The 17,364-nt window shown below is 35.9% G+C and overlaps 1 protein-coding gene across 2 annotated transcripts in view; it reads left to right on the top strand.

Annotated features, from left to right (window-relative positions):
* The window catches only part of VWA8 (von Willebrand factor A domain containing 8), a 357,132-nt gene that overhangs the window by 234,574 nt on the left and 105,194 nt on the right, over window positions 1-17,364 (top strand). For both annotated transcript variants that reach the window (XM_046664107.1, XM_046664108.1), the window contains 7 exons: window positions 296-495; window positions 6,588-6,701; window positions 7,647-7,711; window positions 8,136-8,261; window positions 9,375-9,484; window positions 10,132-10,286; window positions 13,485-13,680. In XM_046664107.1, the coding sequence (XP_046520063.1) occupies window positions 296-495; window positions 6,588-6,701; window positions 7,647-7,711; window positions 8,136-8,261; window positions 9,375-9,484; window positions 10,132-10,286; window positions 13,485-13,680 (966 nt within the window). The remainder of the gene's footprint in view (window positions 1-295; window positions 496-6,587; window positions 6,702-7,646; window positions 7,712-8,135; window positions 8,262-9,374; window positions 9,485-10,131; window positions 10,287-13,484; window positions 13,681-17,364) is intronic.

Genomic DNA, 17,364 nt, shown 5'->3' with positions numbered 1-17,364 from the left:
AGTGTTAAATACTATTTAATAGTTTTGTCATGAGATAATAATGTCATGAGATATGATGGAATTCTTTTGGGAACAAATAGATGCTTCCTTGGATAGATAGGTGTGACTGCGTCTACATTTACAGCAGGAACTGAATTGGTTCTCATGGTCTTTTTCAGCCTAATCAGTCCATCTACAGATCATCTACTACGTTCCAAATGTGTGCTCAGTCTCATGATTCAGTTTTCACTGGACCTCTCAACCAGTCAGAAAATCTGTCACAGACCACAATATTGACACCTCTTTGTCATTTCAGAAAATGAAGAAAATGCTCTCTATGTAGTTACATGCAATCCTGTTTCCTTATACTTTATGAATATGACTGGAAAAAGTGGCTACTTTGTGGACTTGTATGACATTTTCCCAAGAACGGCCAGTGGAGTTTGGCACCCATTTGTTACAGTGGCACCACTGGGAAATCCACTCAAGGGTCAAGTGATTCTCCACGAGCAGCAGGTAATGCACCCCATACTACTCACGTGATACAGTTATGCCAACAGTAACTTATGTGAAGGAAAAGACAAGAGTGTTTTGCAACCAATAACTGAAAATATGTGCTTTCATAAAGATTGAGGAGAGGGGCTGGAGGGAGAAGTCAGCTGTTGTATTTTATCAGTACCACAAAGGCAAGCTAATACCTTCTCTCTGCAGAGATTTCAACGTGACTGTAATTCTGAAAACATGTAAGTCAGAGTTTCTCAACCTCAGCATTACTGACATTTGAGGCCAGATAATTCTTTGCTGTGAAGCTTACATTCCCTTTGGAGAGACAGACAACAAACAAGTAAACCAACAAATGAATATGCTAATTTTAGGAAGTGATAAATGCTATATAGAAATGAAGTAATGTCCTAGAGAATGATGGGGATAGAGTAGGAGGGGTTGGGAAGGTGAACAGTATTACAGAGTGCTGAGGTCTCTCCTCTTAGGAGATGACATTTTATCTGAAACCTGAATGATAGTCTTTATGTAGAGACAGCCACATAAATATACTGAATGGAATTGTCTTAGTCTGTTCAGGCCGCTATAACAGAAATACCATAGACTAGGTAACTTTTAAACAACAGAAGTTTATTTCTCGTAGTTCTGGAGACTGGGAAGTGCAAGATCAAGGCAGCAGCAGATTTGGTGTCTGGTGAGAGCCCACTTCCTAGACAGCTGTCTTTTCACTGTAACCTCATGTGGCAGAAGGAATGAAGGATCTCTTTGGTTTCTCTTTTATAAGGGCACTAAACCTGTTCATGAAGACTCCATCCTCATGACCTAATCACCTCCCAAAGGCCCCACCTCCTAATACATCAGGCTTAGAATTTCAACATATGAATTTTGGGGAGACATAAACATTCAGTCCATTTCAGGAATACACTGAGATACTTTAGTGTCTAATGATGCTCAAGTTCCAACCATCCCTACTATTGTAAAAAAGCACTAATGAAAAGTACAGATGCCCAGAGTCAGGCTAAAAATCATTCCAAACAGAAGACATAGATCAAAAGACAGTTAGTGAGAATTCTGAAGGTCTAAGTTAATCTCTACTATACCAATAGAAAGGAGTATAATGTTTTCATATACCTGTTACCCACCTAGTATCTACTAAATACTATACTAAGTATATTATTCATTCAACAAATACATATCATTTGCCTACTATTGGGGATATTGCAATGAACAAAATAACAAAAATTCCTGTCCTCAAAAGCTTACATTCTGGTCCAGGAAGATAGACCATAAGCAAAAAAAATAATTAAATTGTATCAAGTTAGAAGATGAGAAGCAAGGGAGAGTAAAATAGAAGGCTAGGAGGAAGATTTCCATTTAAAATAGGATAAGTGGGCAGGGATTGCCTAACTGAGAAGGTGATATTTAAGCAAAGACTTGATAGAGGTGCAGGGGAGAACAAACATCTGGAATAAAAGAGTTCCGGGCAATGGGAATTGTTAAGTTCCAGAGGCTGGAACATGACTCTCCATCTTTAAAGAAGTGTAGTGGGAAAGACTGAATGACGGAAAGAGCATGAGGAAGTCAGATCAAAGAGGTCACTCAGTGGGTTGGAGAAGGGGCATGGTGGAGAGGGCGGGGAAGCAGATTGTGTAGAGCCTTGTAGACCATTGTAATACTCTGGGCCCTAACTATGAGTGAAAGGGGAAGGTGTTAGAGGGTCTCAAGCAATAGACTAGCTTGATCTGACTTGCATTTTAAAGGATTTCTCTGGCTGTTCTGTGGTGAATAGTTTTTAGGTGCTAATGCAAAATGCAGGAGACTAGTTAAGAGATTTTTGCAATGATCCAGGCAAAAGATGATGGCAGTTTGGAGGAGGATGGAAGTCCTAAGTAATGCTAGATTCTGCATATATCTTGAAGGTAGGACCAATGGGATTTCCTAAGAGATCAGATGTATGGGATGAAAGAAAGTAAAGGGCAACTTCAAGGTTTAGGGCCTGAGCAACTGAAATGATAGATTCGCCATCAACTGAGATGAGGAAGGAATCGATTTTGGAGGGAAGGTTAGACATTTGATTAAATTTTGGATGTCTATTAGACATCCAAGTAGATGAGTCTGGAGTTCAATGGAGAGGTCAGAACAGGAAATACAAATTTGGGAGTCATTGGCATATAAATGTTATTTAAAGCCATGAAACTAAAAGAGATCACCAAGGGAATGAATGTAGATAGAGAAGAGAAGTCCAAGCATCAAGCCCTGGGGCAATAAAATATTAAGAGATCAGGGAGATGAAGAGGAATCAACCAAGGGGATTGAAAATGTGTGGCCAGCGAAGTGGGGGGATAAACTGGGGAGTGTGGTATCCCGGATGGCAAGTGATGAAAGTCTCAAGGAGAAGGATCAATTGTTAAACGTAGACTATGTGTCAAGCAAAGGATTACATACATTATCCCATGTCAGTCTTCCAGCTACCTTGTGAGGCAGCTGTTAGCTATATATACATGTGAGGAAACTGAGGCTCAGAGAATTTAAATAACTTTCCCAGCAAAGGCATGGTAGAACTGAGATTCAAACCAAATTGGATTGACCCCACCAGAATTAAACTTCATCCACTCTCTCACTCACTGCAGATACTTGGGGAAAGGATAGTCTGAAAATTAGAAAGTATTCATAATAGGGAAATATTAAAGAAATGCAGTGTTCTTACTTGCAAGTATTTAAAGTCACTATGAGAGCAAGGTGTAACCAAGAAACAATACTTTTAGACTATGTCTAATCAAGAGGAAAATATTGCATAAATAACATTTCGGTAGTTTGCTAAATAAATAAGTCAACTTTAACTTTAGGCCTTGCCTAAATAATTATCATAAATTCTGAGTTAATACATCGTTTTCTGGTTTTTCACATTTTTTTTCATTTTCATTTTCTCCTAGAAGCAGACTTTATAAATATCATGATATTGCTTATAAAAGTTTAGGTCAAGCACCTTAGAATAAAGTTTTACTTTATAGATTTGCAACTAAATATCAATGTCATTGAATTGAATTCTGTCTGTCATAAAGAGCACATGACATCTTGGTGATTTTTAATTCAGTAGCCAATTGAATTTGGACAAGAATCTAAATTTGGAGTATTTATTCAGCCTTGCCAAATTTTCAGCTGTCAAATTTACATACACTAGTTCTTTAAAAGTACTAGATTTTTAGGTTCTTAGCAAGTATTTTATTTTCTCAAAAGATCCAATTATTTGGCAACATCATTGATTAATATTCTGTTCACTTACAATGACTTTCATCAAATGATATTCTTCATTGTAAAGATGTGCTTGTCCTCCATAGCCAGCACTTTGCCTCCTGGCATTCCTACAGGTACCTGACTTATCCCTTTGACCACACTTTCAACGTTTTCCACAAAGCTACCTCTGTACTTGGGCAGGCGTGCACAGCATATCTGGATGCTCTACTCTACGTGTCGTCTGAACTGCCTTTTCTTTTTTCAGAAAGGACATCTTAGCGGTGTAAAACTTTATATTATGGCCTTGTTAAGGTGTAAGACCTCTTTAATTCCAAATGAACAGCATGCAAATTTAACAAATGATAAATAATTCTAATCGAATAAAAAATGAGTGCACTGCCATCAGTTCCTTCTCCATTCTGCCCAAACTGAAAATGGAGCTAAAATATTGTAGAGAAGTACTTCCATTAATTCATCTATCCCTTGGCTTTTCAAATAAAGCTTTGGTACGGATGCATTTCTCTGGTTCGTTTCAGAAGTTGTTCAAAAATTCCTTGCTAAAATAAATTCTTGAGTAAGGAAAGGGAAACTTTGCCATGCCTAAAAATAAAGACTCCTTCCCCCCCCCAACCCCCGCCCCTTGAGGTTACTTATTACATCTGTACAAAGTTTAGAATTACAGACTTTGGGACATTGAGGTCATCCAGAGGTTGCTTTTCTCCCAGTCAAATACAAACATGATAAAATTGCTCATTCGCTTCTCCCCCGCTCCCCCCTTAAAGGAGTGCCAAAACCACAGTAACATGTACTCATGTGTGACGCAAAATTCTATTTTTAAACTCAGACAGAGTATATCATTAGTCATTTACAGAAGGAAACCATTAACATCTAAAAGGATGGAGCAACAGAACTCCTTCATGCTGCCAATTGCTTCTAAAACTAATTGTAAATACAGCAGTGGCTGGAAAAATATATATGTTTTCTGTCACTTAAAAAGATGCAGTTTTTCAGTTCATTTGTGCCAAGTTATGAATATATAAATATTAGACCCTAAAAAGGAAGAAAAATGCAAAATCATACTAACATTTTTCTCCTTAATCATATCTGTTTAATCATCTGCTTACTCGCCTGTTTAATCATGTTTTAGGATCAAACATTATTTTTAGGATTTTGTTTTGCTTAGAGAAGTTGATATTATCCAAAATTGCTTAGTGCTAAGAAGTCATGTTAATATTGTACATATTTATTATACTAGAAAGAGTTTCTCCTAAAATACTCAAAAAAGATTCTAGAATGGAGATTAAATTTTTAACCTATTAGTATGTTTTCTTAAGGCAAACTGTAAGATGTTGCTGTCATTTTCAAACTTTCAAATACCAGGAATACTACTACTTACATGAAATGTTGATTTTAAAGAGAATATTCCTAACATGCATTCTCAATGGAGAATTTCATATTATACAAAATGATGCATTCTGTGGGTGATGTTTGTGGAAAAATTTAAGCTTTGTCAACATGCTTAGTAGAATTTTTTAATACAGCCAAGATTCAGAGTATATGGAGTGAAGGAAACTGAATACTACTTTAATTTGAGCATTTCAAAATAAAATTAGCTGCTTAAATAAATTTGAAACCACACTATGAGGTCCCAGATTTGCAGATGAAATTATTACTCTTTTTTAATATTTCTTTTTATTTCTCTCTAACTGGATTACATAAAAGAGGGCAAGGGTCATGGTTAATTCATCATTGTATGCTCCTCTGTGCTTTAGAATATAAGCTGCTCAATAAAAATTATGCAACAAATTAGCAAACATTTCTTATTTTGTTTCCTATATTTTGCAAAATATGTGTTAATTCTTTGGGCGCTTTGTATCTCTATTTTGCCCAAAGGAAGTTCTTGAAATGAAAAGTTCATAAGAGTTAGAAAACTGGAGCAGCCCCAAACTTAAAACAAAACAAAACAAAAACAAGAAAGAGAGAACAGACAATTGCATAACAATGAGGCCTGACAAACAACTTGCAGGTGCCTTTTTGCAAAGCTGTTAATCTTCAAACAGCTTTAAATTTTAACTAAGAAAGCCAACTTCTTTGCATCCCTTTAAAATATTTAATCTTTTCTGGCATTCTCAATTTTAAGTTCTTTTTTTCATTTATTTTAATCCTTAAGGTTTATTTAAAACATTTTTTTCATGGAAAAAATGCTCCTAATTACTGCATTTGCGTAACTATGATTAATGATGCTGGAGAAATCTCTTGTTTGTACATTATTACAACACCAGCTATTAAAGTTCCTCAAGCTTAGTAAATTTCAAGATGAAGAAACACTTATGCTTTAGATTCTTGAGCTCCTTTATATTTTCTTACTATCCCATCTTTATATCATATACATATTTTCTAGATTGAACCTGGATTTGTGAAAAGAGTAAATGAGATTTAATTATGCACAATGTAAGAGCATTTTCAACAGAACATTGAACATTCTCCAAGTGTAATTAAAGAAAATAGACTTTTAAAAATTATCTATCCTCTTAATTTTCTTATTACTATATAAAAAAACAGGATCATGGTTAAGCTAGCCTATATTTAGAAGGCAGTAGTTTTAAGATAAAATCTTCAAAGAGAATAACTTCTGCATTACATAATTAGAAATATCTTCATAAAGCCATGTAGTATTTTAAATTTTGTATTAAGGAAAGCCATTTAGTATCTTCATGGTGCCACTTACATACGTATTTAATATTGTCATCTTCCCTCTGGTTCATCACTATAAGCTTTATTCTTAGGTTGCCAAGAGGCTGCTGCTTAAAAAAAAAGAAACAAAGAAACAAAGAAACAAATCTTGAGCTTTTCACTGTTTTCTTTATTTCCAGAGTAATGTCATCCTATTGTTTGATATCGGTGGCCGGGCCCTTCGTCGTCTCATCCTCCCTTCAGAAAGAGAGGTTACATCTAAGAAATCTTCCTGGTGGAATAAGGAAGAAGCTGTAAGGAGTGCCCAACTTGTCCGGCAAATTGCCAAGGATTTTCTGTAGCATTCTAACCATAAAGATGCATGCCCACACATCCCTCTCAGTGCCTTCTGTGTACTATGATGCACGAGAGAATTCTCTTATTATGCACTTACCGGTTTTAACACAAAACAACCAGATAGACATAGACACACCTATAATTAAACACTAATAGCTTCTTTTTGTGTCCATCATACTCACGTGAAGACTTGTCAGGACTGAAGTAATGATAATAGAATATCACTAGCTATTTGAGTGTGATATTTGTGACAAATTCCCAATCATGCTGTTGCTTTAACCTGTTTTCCAGTTATGTATTTATGTTTTGGATTTATATGACAAACCTATGAGAATGATACCTGATTGCACCTACGAGATAAATTAACGTTTTAGCTTATTAACTAAATTAAACTATAAATAAACATTTTAGGCTAACACAAGAGAATTTATTCTGCCATTCATAAAAAGGTATAGATATAAAATGGAAAAGTAAAGATATAAAATGAGGCTTATGCTCTGCCCTGTATGACCACATACTTAGGTCTTAAAAGACCATGAAAAAAGAGATTTTTCCAATGTCATAAATGTATCCTAATGTAAGAAACAAAGTATTTTCTATGTATTTATGTCATGTATAAATTCCACAGTTAATCGCCAGATAGCATGTTTATTTCTAACTAGTATTTGACATGATTTTTTAAAGTTTTATTCTAAAGATATTTTAGTATGTCATTTACAATAAATTTTTTAATGTATTTTAATACATGTTACTGTAAGAGTCTTAGAGTGGATAAAGAGGTGGCTTCTCAGAGAATTACATGTTTTACACATTGAAGAACTTTATTGAAGGGAAAGCAGCTGAAGAGACGTGACTGCATCTGACCCATTTAATGTGAATGTTTTGTTTTATTTTGTCTTTAGGAAACTTATAAAATGTGTAAAGAATTTTCACACAAAAACTGGCTAGTGTTCTACAAAGAAAAAGGGTGAGCTCTTCATTGTAGGAGATTTAAACTGGTGTTCTGATTTTGTCCATTCTGTTTCCTCTTTTGATTATACTTGTTTATTATAAAACTAATATAACCGTATTATGTTTTATTGTAAAAGTGAGTCATCCCACATTATAGAACATTGAAAAACAGATGTAAAAAAAGACAGTGCTCGTAATTCCACAATACAACCACTGCAAGTATGGCAGCTGCCACTTTCCATTATTTGTTCTTATGCATACCCTTACATAGTCTAGAATTTTGTGTATCTGTTTTCTCAGTTAACATTCTTCTATGTTAATAGTTAGTCTTAAAAACATTCTTTTTAGGGTTGTGTAATATATCATGACATGATTGTGTCATGGCTACTCAACATGATCCTCACCATTTCCTTTCAGATGGTTTTCTTCTCCTTTTTCAGGAATAGCTTGACTGTGCTGGATGTTCTGGAAGGGCGAACTCACACCATCTCACTTCCCATCAACCTCAAGACAGTTTTCCTCGTAGCGGAGGACAAATGGCTTCTGGTGGAGAGTGAAACAAATCAGTGAGTGGAGCTACATGGTGTCTCACGTAGTGTGCGGGCGTTCAACCTTATTTGTCAGTTAGCCAACATCCTTACTCTTCTGTCTCCCTGTGTCGTCTTTTAACAGTTTCTCAATTTGGCAGCATCTCTCTAGGTGAAAGTTAGAAGAAGAGGGAAGAAGAAAATTAAAATAAATGTCACTTCGCAGAGTAATTATAAAAGTGTTTCAGAGGATGACATTGAAATTAGCGGTAAAAATGTAATGACTTTTATGTATGGTCTCTATTTCTTTGAGCTTTTTCCTTTTAGCATATTGAGAACTCACTGTTTTCTTGCCAAACTGAAAATACTTCAAAATAGATTTTCAGTTTATTCTTTCTTCAAAGGACCACAGTCTCTATCCTAGAGCCGTTGCTTTTCTGTAACTTCACAGAATCCAGCCCTTAGAAGTTTTCTCTTCATTTTATCTGTGTGCTCTTATTTGGTTATGTTTATGTTTGTGTGCCTCCCCACTTTGGACTGTACACTTCTGGATGAAAGGGACACTATGTGCACTTGGCATAGACAGGGGACCCAGAAAATTTTGTCCCCTTCCTCATGCATTACATCCACTAGCTAACTGCAAACTCTCTCTGTCCCCCTGCTGATAAGCAGAACTAGCCTGCTGCAAAGATTTCTGGCTATTTATATATCCCTATTTTAGAAATCTTAAAAATAAGTAGATCGAGGGGATTACAGTGGTGAGGGCTCCTGTCCCTTAGCTGGTCACAAATCAGAGGTCAGGCTCCTGCTTACTGGCTGATCAAACTGTCATATCAACTGCAGGTTCCATGATAATAAGGGTGTATCTCTTTAGAGTTACTTTTTTTTGTTTTTTTACAGCTTTTCCTCTGATAGGAAGTGTTGGATTTTTAGTTCATGTTTATTACTGCATTATATTATGTGCTGCTCTTTATATACAGTGTTGTAAAGTTAATTGTTAATTAATGATGTGACTCTGAAACTGAAAATTATACTCAGAATATAAAAAAGAGGCTTTGGAAGGGGAAAAAAAACCTCTTATTTTTCGTAGTCTGTCTTCATAATTATTAGAAAAAGAAAAGCTTTTCATTTAGATGTTTTGTTTATTTACAGGAAATATCTTTTAACTAAGCCTGCACACATCGAATCTGAGGATAGTGGGGTTTGCCAGTTGTATATGTTGAAAGAGGAGCTACCTAGCCCAGGCTTTGGAGTTACACAAGGTAAATACCGTGCTCTTTGTGTTTATGGCTGAATGGGTGCATGCTTATGTACATACTGTCCTCTAGAATCATTTAAGAACAATAATATCAACATTATAATATTAAATTTATACCAAAAGAGAGAACTTAGTCACTACACTAGAAACGGTAAATAAGAATCAACTATCTTTGAAGTTCTGTCTTTGAATTTTTTTAACTGTCAAATCAGAATTTCTGTATACATTTAGGTTTCAAATCTATTTTAGGATAGCATCTTCTCTTTTTCACGCAGACCGTCAGGATTTCTACTTAATTCATCGCAGTTTTAGGAGGCGAATAGTACTTATGAAAAAAATCTAAAACACACGATTGCCAACACTGGGTTGGGCCAGTTTCACAGCTTTTCTGAAGGGTGCTATTATTAGTGATAATATTTATTGCTAATAAAAATTTTAATTCCATATATACTTGAAACCACTTTGAGAAGATGCCTTGATTGTAAAAACTGAATTTTCTCAGACAAAAGGCCATGAATATGATTTAAAGTGTTTTCTCTTTCTTAACTTTCGCTTTTCTGTTTGCGTTGGTGAGAATAAAATCTTGTAAAAATTAACTCCTGGAGCATTTTAGAGGCATATGGCGTCTAATGTTTCTCTGACACTTTTCAGAACCAGATTTGAGCATACCTCATAAAATTTCAAGTGATCAACTATCATCTGAAAATCTAAGTTCAGCTGTGGGACAAAAGATTGTCTCTCCTAACCGAATTCTCTCAGATGAGAATAGTTATGCTACAATTGTTGTTGGTTTCCCAGATCTCATGGTAAGCATCAATTTTTTAAATTATTGAATAAATATTTCTTTCCCTCAGTTTGGCCTATAATTTATAAGCATATTTGAGGGAGTAGTTTAAAATGTAATGATTTTCTGGTAAACATTTCAGATCAACATTCTGTTTTCCAAATCAATCATTAAAAAATGTGTTCTACTTATATGATTTCATTGCTTTTTAAAAATTAGCATTTAAAGTGTAATGCAATTATATAGTTTAGTAAGGGAAAACCAGTATTCACCATATGTGGGAGTTCATGTGACACAGTTGAATGTTTAATGTACTGACAGTGATTTTATATCACGTTGTCTTAATGTGTGCTCATGTAACCTGTCAAGAGAAACAATTCAAGACTAATGAAATAACATGTCTTCTAGAATTTTTTAAAATGAAATTTGTTGGGATCTCCTTACTGTAGATTAAATTTTTTGACACTCGTGAACATCAATTCACTTTCCATTGAGTTTTGCTCTGTTTTGTTGTATCTTTGCAGCATCCAGATTATACTATAAATACTGATGGTCGCAACTTAATTTGCTTTTAGATAGACTCTTCTGCTGTTATTTACTGTTATCTGTAAAGAAGAGGCTATTTGTAATTGACTTTAAGTGAAACTAGGCACCATCTTCCCCTGATGGAAATGTGGGAAAATTAAATATAAAGTTTATTTCAGTCCAAGTTGCCTTCTAATAACCGTAGATGTAGCTCCGTGTGTTTTGATTAAACATTTAATTTTCATGATTTCCTTTCTAGCTTTTAGGTGGGATGATAGAATCATTTAAAGATAAAAATATGGGCTCTGCTTGATGGTGCACCAATCTCTCATGCCTCAAAATGTTAGTGTAATTAATGAATGGTGAGCTCTTTAGGGTATAAGACTTTTGAAATCCAAACCCAATGGATAATATGTGGCTTAGGACTTTGCCATATGTCTCCCTAATTATCAAGTAAAAAGCATTTGCTATGGTATTATATAACTGAAAGTGAAGCATGTTGTTAGAATACATATCTACAGCAGCCTTGACTGAATGAAAGAGATGTTTAATATGCTTTCTACAGTGATTGCTGCTATCAGTAGAGAAAATACTGGAGCTATTTTTCTGAAGGTGGAACTATTTAAAAAATTGATCTTGAAATTGATGAAATTAGTATAGAAGTATAATGTTACTATAAAAAAGGTTAGAAAGTAAAAGCTGAGTATAAGGCACTGTTTGAATTAACCCTACAGAAAACCTTTAACGCCTGTAGGATTAGTGACCTTGTTAAACTAAAACCTCAATCCCCCATATTTAGTATGGTATCTACCACATAGAAGGTGTTCAATGAATATTTGTTAAATGAAAGATTAGAATCAGTTAGGCAGCCTTTCAACATTTTATAACAATCATATTTTTAGGCCCCAATACAACAGTCAGGGACTGCGCTATTCTAAACCCTTTCATACATGATAATTAATTTTTATAACAATTGTACAAGATTTTATAGATGAAGAAACAGAAATGCAGAGAGGTTATATCCCCCAGGCCACACAAATGATAAGTAAGGGAGCTGGGATTTGAGTTCAAGTGTGACTGACCCTCAAACCCATATCCTTTCTACTGAACCACAGTACCTTTCTTTTTATGTGAGTTTGTTTTGATTCTTCATACAACTATCAACAAAGGGGTATATCACCTCTTAGTAACTTTTTATAGCATCATCTGAGGCACCTAAACCAGTATAAACTTATTATAACTTTCTTAACCTAATACTAAATAGCTACAAAAATCTATAGCAAGTACCATCCTTAATAATGGAACATTCAAAGCATTCCTTTCAATATCAGGAATAAGACAAAGATACCCCCTATCACCACTTCTGTTGTATTGAGTGCCTTAAACATGATCCATAAAAGAAAAAATTGGTAAATTAAACTTCACCAAAATTTAAAACTTCAGCTCTGTAAAAAGACACTATTAAATGAAAAGACAATCTACATCTGGGAGAAAATATTTGCAAATCACTTGTCCAGTGAAGGACTTGTATCCAGAATATACAAAGATTTCTTAAAACTCAACAGTAAGAAAACAAATAATCCAATATGAAAAATGGGCAGATCCAGCCCTGATGGCCTAGTGGTTAAAGTTTGGCACACTCCACTTCACTGGCCCGGGTTTGGTTCCTGGGCACAGAACCACACCACTTGTCAGTCACTTGCTGTGCTGTGGTGGTGGCTCACATCAAAGACCTAGAAGGACTTACAGGTAGAACTGGGCATATACAACTCTGTACTGGGACTTTGGGGAAGAAAAAAAAGAGGAAGATTGGCAACAGATGTTAGCTCTGGGCGAACCTTTCCCAGCAAAAAAAAGGGCAAACAGTAGCCCAAAGTGAGATGTCAGTCAGAGCCTGAGCAGATGAGAAGGACATTCATAGTGGGGATGGGTAACCACTGGTGATAGAAATCAAATCCAGGCAGGAAGAAGATGGCGTCTCAGTGAAGGGACAGCCTGGTGTGGCATGTGGGAGCCCAAGTAAGGTGAGGAGGGTATCCATGCATGAGTGTAACCCAGTGTGATCTGTCAGGACCAGGCAGAGTGAGGAGGGCATCTGCTTGGGAGGGAATGTTAGTTGGTGGAGATGGGAGATGAGTCACATACAGTGGCTTGAGCAAGAAAGTAAATATATTAAGGCTAGAGAAAACATAGGAGAATATCTATCTGTGATCTTGGAATCGAGAAAGATAAATACATACATGGTAGAATTTTAGAGTAAAACAAGAGAAAAAAACACAAAATTCCATGCAAGTTACATCTAGGGGAGACAGAAAGATGTGATTGGGAAGGTGCTCTCCAGGGTCTTCAGAAATGCTGGTAATATCCTACTCCCTCTGCCAGAGAGTCGATGCATTAGGTGTTCATTTCGTTATTTTTAAACTTACTAAATTTTATATTCCCTCTTTTTAGTTAAAATTCATTTCAAGATAAAAAATGTAATTGTATATTTCACACTTGTCTGAAAATTGTGATTATCGGTGAAGCAGCTGTCTCCTGTGCCAAATTCAAAAAGGTTAAGGAATAATCTGATTTTCTTATATTTGTGAAAAGTTTACCAGTGGTAAACTTAAAGGGCTGCATTGTAACAGTTATGGTGAATGTAGTTTATAGTACTTCAATACTTTACTTTCTCTGTCTCTCTTTTTTTTTCCAGTCACCTAGTGAAGTTTATTCTTGGAAAAGGCCATCATCTTTGCATAAACCAGGGATCACTGATACAGCATTCTATGGAGGAAAGAAGAAAAGTGGAACTCCAAAACAGAGCAATTGTGTGACTCTTTTAGACACTAATCAGATAGTCAGGATTTTGCCCCCAGGAGAAGTCCCTCTAAAAGATATCTACCCAAAAGGTAAAAAACTTACCAACTCCTAATTTACCAAGGTGGTTAAAGGTGGTTTGCTTTTGGTAGTGATATTTAACTTATCATTATCAATCTATATTTATAAATATGAATAATTCTAACAGGGTCTAGAAGTAGCTAAAAAAAACTATATGTGCTGAGAAAGTTTGGTTCAACTTCTCACAGTGTGTGGTTGTAACCATTGCTATTAAAACACATCTTCATTTGCATTACAATCTATATAATAACTTTACTTAGAACACATTTTGAAAGAGACTTTTAAAAATCATTAGAATATTAGGCTTAGAAAATGAGGCCTGATTTTTGTCCTAAATTCCTGTGACTAAAGGCCAGGGACTTATGCAGAGTGATTCACTTGGCAGTGCTCTCAGAGTCAATATATATTTATTACTGCATGACATATGCCAGGTCCTGTGCTGATCACTTTTCCTTGTATAAATTCATTTGATCTTCAGATCCCTATTCTATTGTTAATGTACTCTCTAATTTACATGCAAAGAACTGACACAGAGAGGTAAAATAACTTACCCAGGGTCACCCTTCTAGTGGCTGGCAGAACCCAGATTTGCACCTGAGTTCTTCGAATCCCAAGACTAGGCTATTCTTACTGAACCACACTGGCTTTCATCATAATAGATAATTGTGAAAATTTTTGATCATTAAGCCACACTGATTATTCTTTGCATCATAGTGATAGTGATATGTTTTCCTTTGTTTACATTCATTATGTTAGTGTGGACTTCATAAATATAATGCTAAGTGTGTTATAATAATTTATTAGTGGGTTTGAAAGTCCTGGGTGTAGGATATATTTAGAATTAGTTCCTTCCAAACTGAAATGCATGGGGAGTAAATCACCATTTCCTTAAAATGCTTTTTATGGTAGAAGAGACAGGTGAATAAACTGACAATTGCAGTACGATGTAATAAGTGCTATGATAGCAATATTCACAAGGACAGGCTTACAACCCAGGCTGGTGATTAGGAGCTGACTCTTGAAAGATGAGTGGGAGTGAATCAAATGAAGGGATTGCTCCAGGAAGAGAGTACTGCATGTGAAAGGTACAGGGACATGACAGTGCATTCCAGGATTACAAAAAGTTCTGTGCCAGAGGTTAGTGCATCTTCATCCACCCAGAAACCTGGGGGTCAGCCCTGACACCTCTCCCTCATCTTCCACATCTAATCCATCAGCAGTCATTATGTCCTTTTGATGCAACCTGGCTGTACAACCTGTATCCACCCACATGTCTACAGTTCTACTGCCAGCATCCAAATCACCACCATCCTGTGCTGGAATATTGTCATAGCCTCCTGACAAAGTTCCCCCCTCCTCTCTTTCTCCCTCCTGCTCATTCTCCATACCTCAGACAGAGTGATATTTTTGTAGTATATGTTTGTTCTTATTAAGGTCCAGTTCGCATACAGTAAAATTCACCTTTTTTCATGAAGTTAGATATAGTTCTGTGAGTTTGACAAATACATACAGTTGCATAACCATCACCACAACTGATAGAAAACAATTGCATCTCCCCAAAAACCTCCCCCATGCTGCTTTGCAGTCAACCCCTCTGCCTACCCCAAACCCCCCACTGATCTTATTTCTGTCCGTATAGATTTGCCTTTTCTAGAATGTCATATGGGTGGAATCAAACAGTATGTGGTCTTTTGAGTCTGGCTTCTTTTACTTAATATAGTGTATTTGAGAATCATTTATGTTGCTGTGTGTACCAGTAGTTTGTTCCTCTTGATTGCCGAGTAGTGGTCTGTTGTGTGGACATACCACAGTTTGTTAATCCATTCACAAGATGATAGATATTTGGATAGTTTCCAGTTTGGGGCAACCATGAATAAGACCACCACAAACATTGTGCACAGATTTTTAAGTAAACACAAGTTTTTGCTTCACTTGGGTAAACACTTAAGAATGGCATTTTTATGAGTCATGAGAAAACTATGGCACTGTTTTCCAAAGTGGCAGTACCATTGAAAGCAGTAAATCTCTGCCCGTCTGCATTATGCAAAAGTTATTCCATCCTTGTGAAAGCCACCAGGAGAGTAGCCTTTACAGTGTCTATTGATTTCCTTAATAAAAGTCTGATATGCCTTAGTTCCTGACTAATCAGATGGTTGGATTCTATTTACTTTAAAAAATTAAGTTAGTTTAAATTTTCATCGGAAATCTCCATGCACATAGATGAAAGAGTGAAACAGCCTGAAAGAAAAAACAGTCAGCCCATTCTGTACTCCCCTCACCCATCATTTCCTGTTCCCAGAGACACTTTCAACTTTTTAAGCTGTTTCTTTGGTATTCACTTTCATCCTTATGGTGCAATCTTGATGGTTTAGTTTTAGGCATTATTTACTGACTCCCACCATGTAAGATGAGAGTTTAACTCTTTTTCATACACCCTCCCTGTGCCTGACTCCTCATTTTCCCATCTCCCAATATATTTATATGATAGTTATGGTTGGATTAACATCCATTGCTTATATTATGATGTTTATGGAACTGCTATTCGCAACTGAACTATGTATTATGGTATTATTGCTTTTTCTTTCCTGTACAGCTTTTTCTTTTCATGGAGTTAATAATCATTATGTTTTGTTGATTTACTTTTTCATGTGCTTAGCACAAATTAATCCTCAAAGTGTTTCTCAGTTATCAAAATCTCTAAATGTGTTCCAATATATTGGGTTTATCAATTTCACTTCCTTGGCAGCATCTCTCCTGAAATCTTCTCAGATGTTCTAATCTGAACTGGTTGATCCCTAGGCCTATGCACAGCTATCATTCTGGGATCTCCCTTCACCATTCTCCTAGGGATTTTTATTTTTATAATCCACAGTTAAGTTCTTCCTATGTGCCAGACACTATCCTGAGCGCTTTATATACATTTGGAATATTTAAGAAACACTACTTAAACAAAAGAAGGGAAATAAAACTCCAAGCAACCAAGAGAAAAATGGCAAAAGATATATAAACAGGCACTTCTCAGAAGAGTAATTCACAGCATATAAAAAGATGCTCAAACTTACTAGAAGTCAGGGAAAGGTAAAGTGAAGCTACACTTAAAGGTCTGACCCCTGGAAGAGTGGATAGGGATGGCGAACACTAGGACCTCTTTTTTGCTGCTAGAACACTTTGGGAAACAATTTGGTAATTCCACTCTTAGATATATACCCTACAGATTTTCAATATATACACAAGGAGACAGGTATAAGAATATTCATAGTCTACTATCTGTAATAGCAAAAAATTGGAAAGAACCTAAATGCACATCAACAAAGAACAGAAGAATAAATTGTGGTGTGTACAGCAGTGAAAATAAGTGAAGTAGAGCTGTCAGTATGGGTGATAACAGATTCTCTTCTTGACCAAACTCTAGTCAGGCTTCTCTGAATCCTGTTCCCAGCTAGGCCTTGACATTTTGGGTTTCCGTGTTCACCTCTGCATTGTCCAATTTTAGCAAGAATAATCCTCAGTCAGTTTAACCAGAATCCCACCTCTGATCAGTACCATCCCCCAGGTAATGTCTGATCACCCTGGTCTGACTTCAATAAGAATCCTGTTAGGTTGGTTTAGTCAGAATTCTCCCTTACCCCTGATTTCCTCTTAATAATTTTCCATCCACTGATCCCCACCAACAAAGCTAGAGGATCTGTACTAGC

This window comes from Equus quagga, chromosome 6 (genome assembly GCF_021613505.1).
Source record: "Equus quagga isolate Etosha38 chromosome 6, UCLA_HA_Equagga_1.0, whole genome shotgun sequence".
Classification (NCBI taxonomy): Eukaryota; Metazoa; Chordata; class Mammalia; order Perissodactyla; family Equidae; genus Equus; species Equus quagga.
Note: the sequence above shows the minus strand (reverse complement) of the source record. Positions and strands in the feature narration are given on the sequence as shown.